Source organism: Tachypleus tridentatus, chromosome 10 (assembly GCF_004210375.1).
Source record: "Tachypleus tridentatus isolate NWPU-2018 chromosome 10, ASM421037v1, whole genome shotgun sequence".
Classification (NCBI taxonomy): domain Eukaryota; kingdom Metazoa; phylum Arthropoda; class Merostomata; order Xiphosura; family Limulidae; genus Tachypleus; species Tachypleus tridentatus.
Genome location: NC_134834.1, coordinates 139,702,414 through 139,718,525, shown reverse-complemented (window position 1 = coordinate 139,718,525; position 16,112 = coordinate 139,702,414). Strand labels below are relative to the sequence as shown.

The following is a 16,112-nucleotide window of genomic DNA, read 5'->3' as shown; positions in this document are numbered from 1 at the left end:
AAAAGGACTTGAGGAAAATTAATGATCGATATAAACAAATCTTTTATCTTAGAAGAAGCTTATTTTGCTTTATTGTCTTTATACTATTTTGCTGTTCATTAAGTTAAAATTAACAGTCACAGTATACAATTTATAAAATATGCATATACTGAAAATTAAACTCAGTACTTATATATGATATGTAGGCACAACAAATCGATCTATGTATCAAAATATTCCTGTTTTGATAAAATGGAGAAAAAATAAGCTATCACAACATATTTAGTAAACACTGAGAGCAAAATACATTATTTTAATTGATAAATATTTGTAACACCAAGAACACTGCAAACATTTCTTTAAGTTTATAAATGCATACTATACAGGCAGGATGAAATAATTCTAAAAAAAATTAATAGTATTATCCTTTTATCTCTGCAAAACACCATCACGCTATAGAAGTTATTAACTGTCTATACTCAATATAACTTAAATTTTGCAATTTTGGTTCAGTACTTTAACATGGTAGTCTTTCCTTTTCATGCCAAAGGGTCTTAAAAATAAACTGCACTCTTAATATCCAACCTCTTAAACAATGATACACATAAATTTAATCCCTATTCCACCAAATATCTTATTGAAAATAATAAGAGCAATATTAAGTTTAAAGAATGAGGAAGCATTGCTAATTTTGATGAATTTTACTTCAAATAATTCAAAATCCTTATATCCACATTTTGACTTCAATAATAAAAACAATAATTTTCGCTTTATTTAAAGACTGAGTCTAGAATACATTTTATATATAGCATTACCGAAAGAATTTTTTTAAAATACAATGATCTCACACCATATTAAAATGTATTTAGAATAATAACAGGACAATTGAGTAGAATTTTTACATAGCAAATAAAGTAGTATTTCGCCCTGGTTACAAGATGTATTCTACAAGACCTGAAATAATGGATTGGCCAGTGAAGACACATCTTGTAGGCATGCAGCTAATCTGTACCAGATTCCGACAATTTGAAGATTATCTTACGTATAGTTAGGTGGACTCGTTTGACTCCACATCCATGTGCAATGTTGGGTACAACGGATACCAGCAGAACATTAACTTGGAAAAATCTAACTGATCCAACTGTATCTCTACTGCCCCTAGAAGCTGGTTGTGTTCAAAACCTTTTTGTCGTTCCCACACCATTACCTGGAGAACAGTAATCGATAAATAATGTGTTAATGATCAAAGAAAACATTTTGCAAACACCTTGTTTAAAATATTCTGAACATTATGTATATTTTCTACAATTAATTGTCATGAAAGTATGTATTAATAAGCCTGAACGCAGCTACCGATGCAACCACATACGAATGATAGCATATAACCTAAATCCACAAGATATGAAGTAAAATATGCACAGGAAATTGTAATAGCTAGACTCACACAGTAAATAAGATAAATTCTTTATCAGGTTGAATTTTTATTAACGAGCGCAAGAGGTGGAATGTAATTATACTGTTGAGAGTTGAAGCAGATACATATGTTTCAGACTAAAACAATCCATTTGTAAAGGATTTTCTACTACTTACGAACATTTGTGGGAAGAGGTTTTTCCTAATGAAACAGTGACGAGAAATAAGAACCATGAAAAACATTATGAGTAAAAAAAAACATCATTTGAACTCAAATAAAACTCATTTATCATTGAAACTTTTATACAAGTATTCCGATATTAGTTTCAGCACTTTCCTGTGTCCTTCTCGGCCGTCGAAGTCTCACAGAAAACACTGTTTTGTTCCAGCTTACATCTTGTATAATGAAAGTTGATCCTATACTTCCTGTAAGATTCACGAGTTTAGCAAAAAAGTTTAATGTGAAATAACCTTCGGAAATAATGACACTTGGTATGCAGTAACTAACATAGTTTTAATAATTCTTCATTCTATACAATTTTCTCTTTTACGGTTAGTTTGGAAGATTTCCAGTTTATATAATGACTAAAACTCTCATAAATGGGAAAATGAAATTATTTTTCTTTAATTCTTTTAGCATATTTTTCATGTTCTGTGGTTTTTCTGTTTATCTTTAATTCTGTCTTTGCAAAGTAAACCTTCCATATCAATGATAATGAATTATATAATTGTCTTATTTTCTACCTTCTTGTCGGGGTGTGTTTGATGTTAGATTCGAATTCTCATGTTTGTGATCACAATTTTAAGTTTTGAGAAACATAAGTGTAGTTGTAGAAGTTTTATCCATTTTGTAATTGCAACCATATAATCTAACATTTTCATGGAACATTTTTAAACCTGAATTACTTCTATTAACAAGTAGTATGAAGATTCCATGGTTGCTCTATGTTGTTTTTTTGTTTTTTTCATTTTGGTCAAACAACATATACACACATAATAATTTATACATTTTCATGAAAACAGTTAAACTTTCGTTACGGAAATCTAAAACTTAGGGGTGAATTGGAGGCAAAAAAATCTCCCTTTTCATAAACATACATATAAGAAGAATTAATACGAGATCTCCTTTTTATAATAACCGAAAATCTACAAACCTTTTAAGCTACATCCATTTTTTTCTTACGCTATTGTAAAATGATTAAAATCTCTATCGCTTCCTTTATGTTTCCAATACAATATGTAATCTACTAACATTATAACAAGAAATTTGGAACAATTATATATTGTAAAATAATTATGGTACTCTAAATGTTATTAAACATACACATCCTTTAAGCTATAAAACATTTTCTGAAACAAGATGAAGGAAATAAAGTCTTGGCCAAAATGTTTATGTATTGCTTTATGTTTATGTTGTTGTCTATATTCATGGAGAGATTATTGAGTAAATGCTTAAGTAATAACAGAGAAAATTGCGTATGATAGGACAAACATGTACGAAGTATTATTATGGTCTGTATAAGCTGTTATGAGCATTTGTTCGTTAACACACACACACCTGTTTTGTATAAAAAGGTGTGACATTGCCAGAACATAAGGCACTGAACGCAGAATTCTGAAACGTCATCGGACTAAAGGAAAAGTTCTTCCAGAAATTTTTATTGTGTGATGGAATTACTATAATAATTTTATTTTAATATCGATATTTGTTTCAATTAAGTATATACTTAGAAATTCACGTAATTTATACTATTAAACAGCAGTTGCAAAAATTCCTTTCTGTTCCCTAAAGTTATAGAAGATTCTGGAGTGTTACAATCAATAATGTACTATATAATGTGTAAGTACAAGTACTGTTGTGCAAGCTGAAATTTCTGGAATCTCGCCAAACGGTTATAAAAAGAGAAAGAGTATGTGTTATTAACGCTTATTAATCGCGCAACTACATATATTTGACCAGGAACGTTTATAGGTTTCGAACATTACAAACCATTCAACTTAAGCGGATTAACATAGGACGTTAATATTTTTACGAAGACATTATGTAATTTCAGCGGTGAAAAACTCAGGTATGATCAGTGAAGAGCTAGCTCTCTCCCCATTAATGGCCCGGTATGGCCCAGTGGGTTAAAGCGTTTGACTCGTATTCTGAGGGTCGCGGATTCGAATCCTGTTTGCACCAAACATGCTCGCTCTTTCAGCCGTGGGGGCGTTACAACGTGACGCTCAATCCCACTATGGTAACAGAGTAGCCCAAGAGATGACGGTGGAAGGTAATGACTAGCTGCCTTCCCTCTAGATTTACACTGCTAAATTAGGGACGGCTAGCGCAGATAGCCCTCGAGTAGCTTTGCGCGAAATTCAAAACAAACAAATCAACTCAGAATTAATTCGCTCCTCGTGAGCCCTTGGTAAGATATTAAGAAAGTTCCGTGTCTGATATGAGACTCAATATTGTTGTACGTTTGTAAATCTTTTGAATATAAATCATTATTTGTAATAATCGTTATCATAATATGTATTATTGTATATTAAAATATATTTCTCTTAAGAAAGAAAACTATGCATATAAATCTTGTTGGCAAATATTATAAATTTGATATATCTCTACATTTAATTAACTTCTTAATTTGAATTACGATTTAATTCAGTTTTAGGTTATTGTAACATGTAACAACTGATAGACGACGAAAAACTACTGCCCGCGAAGACCGTGTTTTGAACAGGTTTCCACGTCAAAGTTGAAAAAAGTCTTGCAACACCTTATGACAGGTATGGCATGAACATGTTCATCATATGGTATCCAGACAAGGTTATGTTACAAGAACTGCTCTCTACAAACCGATATTATGTAGAATTCGCCGCCGTCACCATAATGCTTGGGCAAGACAGCATATCAACTTACAATTAGAACACTAGCGACATGTCATGTTTTCAGATGAGTCCTATTTCTGGTTTGTTAAAGCTGATGGTAAAATTCATTTTCTTCATTTGCCCGGAGAATAGATGAGGGGAAACTAATTTTTCACAGAGCATACAATGAAGGCAGAACAGTAGTTTTTTAGCATCTGTTCCTTATGGTGGAAAAACTGATTTTCGTATCTTATAGAGAAACATCAATGGCACCTTCTATAGGCATCTCATATTTCTAACATATGCTAGGGCAAGTTTTGACAATAACTTTGAGTTTCAGGATGACAATGCCATTACCAACAGTACTCGTATTATACAGGATTGTCTCGATCAGGAAGACGTTACAAGACTGCTATGGCTAAGAAAGTCTCCAGGTTGCAATCCCATTGATTTGAAGAGCCAACTGAGAACACATTAGGATGAAATCACAGTTAATTACATATAAACACATCAATGGCATTTCACGTCCTTTTTTGTAGATTATTATAGTACAAGGAGGACCAAGTAAGTACTAAATGTTTAATACGAACTTATATGAAGATACAGACACTATGTATTATAATTTGATAGCATATATTGTCATTGTATATGTTTTGGTAAGGTTTTGTTTTGTGTTGAATTGCACATCTTTCTGTAGGTGTCTGATAAAATTCTTTGCTGTTCTAACAAATAATCATTCATGATGTCCATAGAACTTGTCTCATTATACACACTGCCTTTATAGATGTTTAATATAACATGCTTGTATCAACTTAACAGTGCTAAGCGTATTTATATTCAATCTTAACAATAATGTCTTATTTGTTACAAAATTTGCAAACGTTTTGATCAAGACTGTAGAACAACACAAAAAAAAACAAAAGTGAAGAATCACTTTTGTTTACTTTACAGCACGATGTTTAAACATATAGAAAATATTCTATAGAAAAATGAATTCAATTCTCTTAACATTATCCCAACTATATTACAAACACTTCAGCATCAAATAAATACCAACAAGTAAATAGAAGATAAATAAAAAGGAATACAGAATAAATTGAAGACAAAGAAAAGAGAAGACAAATAAAATAAAATACAAGATATATATAAAACAAAACGTATATATAATCACTTGCCTTTTACGCGAAAGTTTACGTTGGAGACAGAGAACAAATATAGGATATATTAATTTTTTATTCAAAAATAAGTAATTTTGTTCACATTTACCTACGTGTAACAATGATACTTCTCACTTTAATAACGCATTTGATACAATAAGACAAATGTTTTTATATTTTTTGCATTACTTTTATGGGCCGCCATGGCCTAGCGCGTAAGGCGTGCGACTCGTAATCCGCGGGTTCGCGCCCGCGTCGCGCTAAACATGCTCGCCCTCCCAGCCGTGGGGGCGTTATAATGTGACGGTCAATCCCACTTTTCGTTGGTAAAAGAGTAGCCCAAGAGTTGGCGGTGGGTGGTGATGACTAGCTGCCTTCCCTCTAGTCTTACACTGCTAAATTAGGGACGGCTAGCACAGATAGCCCTCGAGTAGCTTTGTGCGAAATTCCAAAACAAACAAGCATTACTTTTAAATAGAAGTGCTTTAGACGAAAACAATGCCTTGCATAAAACTGCACGTTTTATAATATAAAAAGAAAATATCTTGGATAGCAAAAGCACCAATGTTAAACCACACAAATCCTGCTATTCAGAATAATTAATAGAAAAGAAATAACTAAAGTACTCTGTAGCTGTAGTATCTAATACAAGGCGCATGTTTAAAGAATGACAAATGCAAATTCTTCAAATGTTTTAATCTTTCTTACAATCTAAAACTGATTTTTTGCTTTAGAATTTTATTGAGCGTAAAATCTGTCAGGTGAATCAACACTTGTGTAAAGTGTGCTATGAATTTTGATATAGTGGCAGAGCGATATTTTTGTTGTTTTTTTTGGTCAATTTCAAAGTAAATAAAAAAGGGTATCGTTCCACTAAAAAAAAATCAAAAATCATTATTTACGATGTAATAAACCTAGTAGACTATTTCAACACATGACAAATAACAAAGTTTTTGTATGCTAATATTCACTTACTCAAATTCTTACAACCCACACATGAAGATTGGTCTTGAATTTGAATAATTGTTTTTCTTCTTCAAATAATTCCCATTCTTATAGCATGTAATGATATTTTAAAAGGTTTATTTCAACTTAAAAATACTTACAAGAATTATATATTATACGTATTCAATAGCTTAATTTTTATTTTCAGATATAATTTTATTAAATTTATAGAACCGTTTATCCATTGTTATTATATGGTATTCGCTTTTTTTAAACACAAATTGCACTTTATGCGACAAGTAAATTAAACATTACAAGACAAAGTCTCACCGAATAATGTCTCACCTCTATAATTATTGGTATCGCTTTAAAACAAATCAGCTTTTGATGTTGCGTTCCTATTTCTAAAATTCAGATTTTTACAAACATTTGATATTTTGTTGAAAAATTTAGCGTTACTTTCATAAAGCATAACACGTATACTTTCTGAAAAATTATAACTATAAGACTTGAATGCAGTAATCAAGCAGATCTCATTTCTCTAATTTTTATAAATATTGAAGACGTTTTTTGAACGATTTTTCAATTGTGGACAGTTGCTCTAAGATTTTCTTTATATGAATTGAATCGTCATATTTTTTTATTTTGTATTCAGACAAAATTGTTTTTTCTGACGTCTTTTACATTTTTTGAAAATTTTAGTCTCTTGTATTTATCTGATGTAGTTGGCAATTGTGTCACTGAAGTAGAACCATTTCTTTTAATGAGACACCAGTTTGATGCAACAAAGTGTCGACTTTTTTGCAACAATGTGTAATTTTTCATATTGAAAAATACAAGTTATAACTACCAAATTAACCACATAATTAGGTTCTCACCTTGAAACAATTGTTTGTTTGTTTGTTTTGGAATTTCGCACAAAGCTACACGAGGGCTATCTGTGCTAGCTGTCCCTAATTTAGGAGTGTAAGACTAGAGGGAAGGCAGCTAGTCATCACCGCCAACTCTTGGGCTACTTTTTTACCAATGAATAGGGGGATTGACCGTCACATTATAAAGCCCCCACGGCTGGGAGGGCGAGCATTTTTGGCGCGACCGGGATGCGAACCCGCGACCCTCAGATTACGAGTCGCACGCCTTAACACGCTTGGCCATGCCGGGCCCACATTGAAACAAATAAACCTAAAATTGCAAACAAACAGTCTTTCGAGATGTCTTAAAAAACGTAATATAATTTAAATAAAAATGTAGACTATATAAAAAATATTTGGGTGAGACATTGTATGTATCCCTTAAGGAACAGCGGTTATTAACTTAGAACAACCGCTTCGGGGAAGCGCAAACAATTAATAGTTCCCCAGTGACACAACGGTAAGTTTTAAAGCTTATGACGCTAAAATTCGACAATTGATCCCATGATTGACACAGTACAGATATCATATTGTGTAGCCTTACAATAAACCAAACAAACTAATCTGAATCACCTGCCATTTATACAGCTCTTCTTAATTGACTAGTGGAATTGACTGTCACTTTCTTAAATTTTCAATTGCTGAAACAGAAATCGTATTCTGCAGAATATGATGAGTTCAACACTGGACTTGAAAACTTAAGAGGCTTTTGTTTGTTTAGAATTAAGCACAAAGGTTACACAATGGGGTATCTGTGCTCTGCCTACCACGGGTATCGAAACCCGGTTTTTAGTGTGTAAGTCCGCAGACATACCACTGCGCCACTGGGGGGCACTTAAGAGGTAAATAATACAATGTACTATTAACTTAAGCGTCTAGCGTCGTTGTGTATGTGTAGTAATATAGATTGATCGCTTTGGGTTTTTCTATTTTTCTCTGACTAACACTTTTGCTGACATGGAGTAAGAATTGTTATCTTTATCTGAAGAAATAATTTCAAGCTTATTCCTCCAAATAAAATATAAGCCTCTAAAACAAGTAATTTCCTCAAACATAGTTGCAAAAATAAATGGAAAATCCTAAACACATAAATAATCAAGAAAAAAGAAACTCCATTAGCTACTGCAAGATAAAGAAAGCAAAAAAAATGACTTTAAAGACAACCAAATTTCTATGCGTATATATCAATCTATTTTAAATACATTAGTAAATATTTGGTTTTATGTATCTTTGTCAGTTGTTTTTATTGAAGGGGTTTATTTTTCTTACTCTGGTCACATTTCGTAAATGAGGGGGTCGCGGATTCGAATTCCCGTCTAACCCAACCATGCTCGCCCTCTCAGCAATGGGAGCGTCATAATGTGACGGTCAATCCCACTATTCGTTGGTAAAAGTGTAGCCCAAGAGTAGGCGGTGGGTAATGATGACTTGCTGCCTTCCCTCTAGCCTTACACTGCTAAATTAGGGACGGCTAGAGCAGATAGCCTTCGAGTAGCTTTGCGCAAAATTCAAAACAAACAAAACAAAATCCTAAATGAATACAAACGTAAATAATATTTAAACAAAAATTTGTCGAAAAATAAACTATGCTAGGAGTTTAACTGGTAAAAATAGTGGAGCAGTAGCAGATAACATCATAAAAATATATAAAACATACATTAGACCCGTAATTGTCTATGCAGCCTCTGCGTGGATAAATCTAAGTAAAAAATTAGTACAAGCAAAACTAGAAACAATACAAAATACACTACTTACAACAGCTTATAAAGTACCAAGAAGCACATCATCAGAATTCCTGCATAAATACGCATATATAAAAACAATAGCAGATAGACTCCTACATAATACAATAAATGATTTTTGACAAAAATCGGAGAAAAAGTGAACTAGTAAGCGAACTAACAGATACTGCATACATGATGAGGATAGTCCTATACACATTTCCCCAGTAAATATATATTTTCAAAATAAAACAAAAAGGTCACCTATAAACTAGACTTCACATTACTTTAAAGATTAACTAATAAACGTTGAAAAGGAATTATGTGAATGTTTTATAGTTGATACCTATCTAATGAAAGTGCAAATTATTATGGAACTATAAAGAGATATGATTTATTTGCATCAAGTGTATGTATACATAGTTTGTTTGTTTGTTTTTTGAATTTTGCACAAAGCTACTCGAGAGCTATCTGTGCTAGCCGTCCCTAATTTAGCAGTGTAAGACTAGAGGGAAGGCAGCTAGTCATCACCACCCACCGCCAACTCTTGAGCTACTCTTTTACTAACGAATTTTGGGATTGATCGTCACATTATAACGCCCCCACGGCTGAAAGGGCGAGCATGTTTGGCGCATGTATAGATAGTGCGGATTACTCTGGCCCTCGTGTACAATGTATAGATACACTTGAAACAAATACAAAGAAAGGAGGAAGAGGTCAACAAAACCTGACCCTCCTGGGTATATAAACACTAATACCCAAATAACTATAAGAGAGAGCGAGAAATGAATACAAAATTAATTTTAGAATTTAGGTGTGACCATTTAATTCACACCACACCAAAAGCCCCTACACAACTTTTATTTACAATTTCTTTGTCTTAATTCCAAATCATATTTTATAAATTGATAATTACTCTCTTTCGACGAATGTTTGAAAATACAACATACGCAAAAACGTTTACGTCAAAAATGCTATTTTCTTTTCGAATATTCAAGAAAACGTTTCAAAAAGTTAAAGATGATATGAACACATAAGTGTGTGTGTGTATTGAGAAATGTTATGCTTACATATCGTAGGAGAAATATTACTAGAAATCATAGAATTTGCTTTTATTACATAGACATAATTGAGAAATTGTTTCATGAGATATCAATAAAGATAATAATCGTGAATAAAATGAGAGATCCAAGAATTATTGATTCATACAGTATGATAAACATATATGAAATATAATCGAATTCAAAATTATGTTCAGATTCAAATAGTATGAATATATCCAAACAATATGATCATCGTACAGGAAAACCTAAAGCGTAAGTCATTATAAAACTCTTAGCCTATAATCAACTGATTTGGTTACTAACCAGTAACCGACGACCTTGAATATCTAGAGCGCTGTACTTGAGCGTTTGACGATACTGCGGTTCCGATGAGTGTCGTACAACTCTGGTTTTTCTTTTCTGCATCTGCTTTTCGCCTTGTTTCAAGTACGTTTTTACGTAGGTATCTAAAAAAAAAAAAAGGAGGCACTCTACAACATTAGGCACTTCAACCTGAATGAAAGACGTTCTTTCGGAAAGGAAAGATTAGGGGTGGTTTGGAATGTTTCCTTTGTCGGTAGTGAAATAGTGGAATTTTTGAAATCCATTTATGTCTCATTACTTTCATTTTATATCCATGTAAACACAAAGAGGGAAAATAAGGTAGAAATATATATATATATATATACCTTCGCCAAGTTCCTACAGTTAAATATTTTAATAAATTTCAAGAAAGTAGAACAACTACTGCAGTTTACAAAAACAAATAAATACCTGTGTTTGCATTTTAATTAAAAGTATAGCTTGGTTAATCACAACGGACGTGTTACTGTTGACTAACGTATATAAAATTAATTATGTGTAAAATACGAAAGCAGACCAATGAGATGAAGTTTTTTTTATTAAACAACATAAAAAACTGTTTATGGACTCAAGCTATTTTTCACTTCTTAGGAGAGTTCCTTGCAACCTGAACGGCCAGAGAATATGAAATAATTATCACAACAACACAAAAGTATATAATACAAATCGCGAGGTTTAAATGCCTAAGAGTAGAATTAAAACAAAAAAAAAGAAGGAAAAATATAGTATATTATTGCGAAAACAATACCAGGAGGTTGTCCGGATGGATTCAGATTCAGTTCACGGGCACATATGACTTGAATTTCCAGTTGACCTTTAGTCATTAGAAATCCCAATTTAATGTCTCCCAAAGTGTCTGCTAGATGGTATGAAAAAATAAAAAATAAAATACTTTTTGCTGGTAATGTCCCATGATGATTCTTTAGAATACTTGTCATCAAAATATCGTATAGTTAATCAAAATATGAATTTTTATTTCTTGGATAACAGTTACACCATTCTGAAAATTTCAAGGCCTTGAAAGTTAAACAACACAAACGTAGCCACATAAAGTGCAATTTATTATTGGTTTATAAACTAACTGCATATTTAGATGTTGGTCAATCTACTCAAATTTACAGGTTATCAGCATGTCATAAATTAAACCATTGATGATCGTCAGGTAATTTTTGGTCATATTTTAGAGTGTTATTGAAATAAGTTAGACTCATTAAATTAAAGTAATTGGTGTTACAATATAATTTTGTTGTAACAGTTCATATATTATGTGATAGGCTATGCTCTATAATTTTTAATCAAATTTTCATTCCATATATCATATAAAGTATTTTTTACACTTATATCGAAAATAATATATTTTCTTAAATCCTTACCACTGCTTGGTTTGATTTTCTTAGAAAACACCTGGCCAGGCCCTCGGCGGGTTCCATTTCCTCCAATCTTCATTTCAGGTACTTCATTTTCTGAAGTAAAATCTGGACTCGACTGAGCTGATTCTAAGTTTTTCCTGTTGTAATATGTGGTTACATTAACAGATGGCAGTGGAGCTAAACCACTAAGTAGTAAACTAAAACAAAAGCTCATATTACTAAATCATACCATGTTGTCATTCTATGTCATACATAAAACAAAGCTGAGATACTACTGAAAAATGATTGTATCAAAAGGATGTAGCTTTATATGGAAATTTTTATTCCGCCATGACAAACGATAAAACAAATAAACATTTCCGATTAATTTTCACAGTTAAAATTGTTTGGTTATATTTAGCTTATTAACATGTTAACAACAATTATTTCTTTGGTTTGATATTCTTAAATTTGTTTGATTAAATTTTCTAAACTAATAATTTTTCTTATGAGTAGCGTTTAACTTATGATGAAAAAAATATGCCCGGATGTTATTTTGTGTTTCACAATTTAATTTTCTGAATTTAAAAAATATAACAAACTATTCTGGTTTCAGCGGTCTTGATTTACTATTACATATCTATTTTAATATCGATGCTAGTTTTAGTTAAATATATATTTAGAAATGAATATAATTCATACTGTTAAATTGCAAAATTTCCGCCTATACACTGAAGTTGTAGAAAATTCTCGAGCGTAAGAATCAACTTTAGATCTATGTAAATACTAGTATCGTTCTGGAAGCTGATATTTCTAGAAAATCTCCTCTCAAACTTATAAAAGGTAACCAACGCAATGCGGGGGAACAATTAGAATGTCGTTGGTAGAATTCTGCCTAACGGTTATAAAAGATAATCAACGCAATGCTCCAAGAGATAGAAAATTGTTGGCTCGCTACAATTGGTGTATTGTAAATCTCGAAAGCTATAGTTGTGATTAACGTCTATTAATTGGAAACTTCAGATATTTGTAGGTTTCAAACATTACATACTTTTAACTTCAGCGGATTAACATCAAACATCAGTATTTTTACGAAAACACTATATAACTTTATCGTTGAAAAAATCGCGCATGTTTTAGGAAGAACTATCTATCTCTTCGTTTGTTTGTTTTGAATTTCGCGAAGACTATCCACGCTAGTCGTCCCTAATTTTGCAGTGTAAGACCAGATGGAAGGCAGCTTGTCTTTACCACCCACCGCTAACTCTTGGGCTACTCTTTTACCAAGGAATAATGGGATTGATCTTCACATATAAAATCCCCATGGTTTAAAGAGCGAACATGTTTGGTGTGACAGGGATTCGATTCCGCTACCCACGGATTACGGGTCTAGTACCTTAACCACATGCCATGCCGGGCCCTATCTTTTCTTTAAATGAATTTTTCCTATATGAATTCAGAATTAATTCGCTCATCGTGAACCTTCGACAAGATTTCAAGAAAGTTCCAGATGTAATACAAGGCTCAGTATTGTTTGTAGATTTGTAAAACTTTTGTATATAAATCATTATTTGTAAAAAAAAAGACAAAAACTATATCCAATAATCATTATGATAAATTGTGAAAAACTCACGTGTGATCAGGGAAAAGCTGACTATCTCCCCGTTAAATGAATTATATCAACTCAGAATTAATCTGCTTCTCGTAAACTCTCGGTAAGATATGAAGGTTTGTTTGTTTGTTTTGAATTAAGCACAAAGCTACACAATGGGCTATCTGTGCTTTGCCCACCACGGGTATCGAAACCCGGTTTTTAGCGTTGTAAGTCCGCAGACATACCGCTGAGCCACTGGGGAGCAAGATATGAAGGAACTTCTGGATCACATACAACACACAATATTGTTTGTACGTTTGTAAAACTTTTGTATATAAATCATTATTTCTAATAACTGTTATTATAAATGTTATTATCGTTTGTATATTAAAATATATTTATTTTAAGAAAGAAAAATGTATTTATTCATTTTCTTGGCAAATATCATAAATGTAAAACATATTAACATTTAATTATCTTCTAAGTTTGGTTTAATATGTTTTGAATTTTGCACAAAGCTACACGAGGGCTATCTGCAGTAGCCGTCCCTAATTTAGCAGTTTAAGACTAGATTTGTTTGTTTGTTTGTTTTTGAATTTCGCACAAAGCTACTCGAGGGCTATCTGTGCTAGCCGTCCCTAATTTTGCAGTGTGAGACTAGAGGGAAGGTAGCTAGTCATCACCACCCACCGCCAACTCTTGGGCTACTCTTTTACCAACGAATAGTGGAATTGACCGTTACATTATAATGTCCCCACGGCTGAAAAGACGAGCATATTTGGTATGACGGGGATTGGAATCCGCGACTCTCAGATTACGAGTCGAGTGCTTTAACCATCTGGCCATGCCAGGCCAGCTTCTAAGTTCAAATTATAATTTAACTCAGTTTCAGGCTATTTGGAAACTTAATCCGTAATATAATAAATTGAACGTTTGTCCGAAACAAATCATAATACGTAACAAATAATAAAAATTGGGTTCATGTATGTAAGAATACTGTATTCTTGGCAGAGTAACCACAATGAGCCAGCATGTATCACCTTTAGCTCACAAGGAACCTCGTAAACTGTGAACCCGTAAACCATAAGCGTTCCACTACACTACTCGTCTTACCTAGACCCACAGACCTCTTGTCTTTATCCCATCTCAAGCTCAGTGTCCGAGATAGTTTTTCTTTGACCAAGTTTCCCAGATTCCTCTGTTCTTCAGCATCTCCTTAAAATAGTAATAATAGACTAAAAGTGACAGCAGATAAATAATATTACAAATTAAAAATAAGTAAGCTTCATTACTTATTTTTCAATATGGTCAATGAAAAAAAAATCACCAAAATATGCATGTACTTTACAAGTGGAGAAAAGTAACATTGAAACACTCATTATTCATGTAGAGTGTACAATTTTTAAATGATAAAAAATGACCAGGAACATGGTCCATAAAACATTAACTCAAGACCTGAACATTTCATTTTGAAAAAAAATCCCTGTCTAGAAGATATGCACTCTCAATAGTAACAACTATGACAAAGAAAACACTGTTTGTAATCACGTGTTTTCAAAAGACACAAAAAATGACTGTCAAAGACAGTTGTGTTCAAAATGGGTAAAATGAATAGAAAAGAAATTGCTGCCAATAAAACTTTTGTTTGTTTGTTGTCAAGCGCAATGCTATTCAATGGGATATCTGTGTTCTATCCTCTGCAATTATCAAATCATAATTTTAGTGTTATAAACCCTCAGACTTCATAAGAAGAGAAATTGACAGATTAAAACCCTATCCATAAGAAGTGTGGCTTCGTAATGTACACAATAGACATTAAAAACATGTACGCTCCCCAGTGGCTCAGCGGTATGTCTGAGGACCCGTGGTGGGCAGAGCACAGACAGACCATTGTGTAGCTTTGTGCTTAATTCAAAACAAACAAACAAAAACATGTACTCTGAAAATTGTTTCAGATATTCGAGTAACGTTTTATGAGATATATTTGCTGTAACCATCCGTAATTTTGGACTGATAGATTAAATCAAAGGCAACATTGATCGAACAAAAGGATTTGGTTGTTACTCAAATTACATATAAACGCACGCACAATCACAATATCTCAAAATATGGAACATAATTTTGCGGCAGCTAGCCACGAACCATGAATCTTCGAATTCACAGTTCGGCACACTAACATCATTGAAAAGCAGAACCTTTCGCAATGATAAAATACCATTGATTAAAGGATAATATACGCATCTTCTCTAAAAGAAGTTAACGCAGAGAGATGAAAACAGTTACTTTGAATTAAGGTATTACATCTAAATTTACAATTTTTCCAAACGTACAGGGCCTGGCATGGCCAAGCCCGTAAGGCGTGCGACTCGTAATCCGAGGGTCGCGGGTTCGCGCCCGCGTCGCGCTAAACTTGCTCGCCCTCCCAGCCGTGGGGGTGTATAATGTGACGGTCAATCCCACTATTCGTTGGTAAAAGAGTAGCCCAAGAGTTGGCGGTGGGTGGTGATGACTAGCTGCCTTCCCTCTAGTCTTACACTGCTAAATTAGGGACGGTTAGCACAGATAGCCCTCGTGTAGCTTTGTGCGAAATTCCAAAACAAACAAACCAAACGTATAAATTTTATGTGAAAATATTTTCTAGAAAAATCTGAATTAAAGGTACTATCCTTGACAATTACAATAAAAGAAATATCGTAGCTTTTTCTTTCTTTTTTTATTAATGTCCGGTGTCTCAGAGGAAGAAAAACCTATGATATTTCTTTTATTGTAACTATCAAGTATAGC

General features: G+C 32.9%; 1 protein-coding gene across 1 annotated transcript in view; it reads right to left on the bottom strand.

Annotated features, from left to right (window-relative positions):
- Positions 1-281: 281 nt before the first annotated feature.
- The window catches only part of LOC143228519 (uncharacterized), a 73,986-nt gene continuing 58,155 nt past the window's right edge, over positions 282-16,112 (bottom strand). Inside the window, exons 18-22 of the mRNA XM_076459765.1 lie at positions 14,442-14,543; positions 11,759-11,932; positions 11,134-11,244; positions 10,347-10,489; positions 282-1,186 (exon numbers count right to left, since the gene is read on the bottom strand). Coding sequence (XP_076315880.1) covers positions 1,028-1,186; positions 10,347-10,489; positions 11,134-11,244; positions 11,759-11,932; positions 14,442-14,543 — 689 coding nt within the window. The 3' untranslated portion in view covers positions 282-1,027. The remainder of the gene's footprint in view (positions 1,187-10,346; positions 10,490-11,133; positions 11,245-11,758; positions 11,933-14,441; positions 14,544-16,112) is intronic.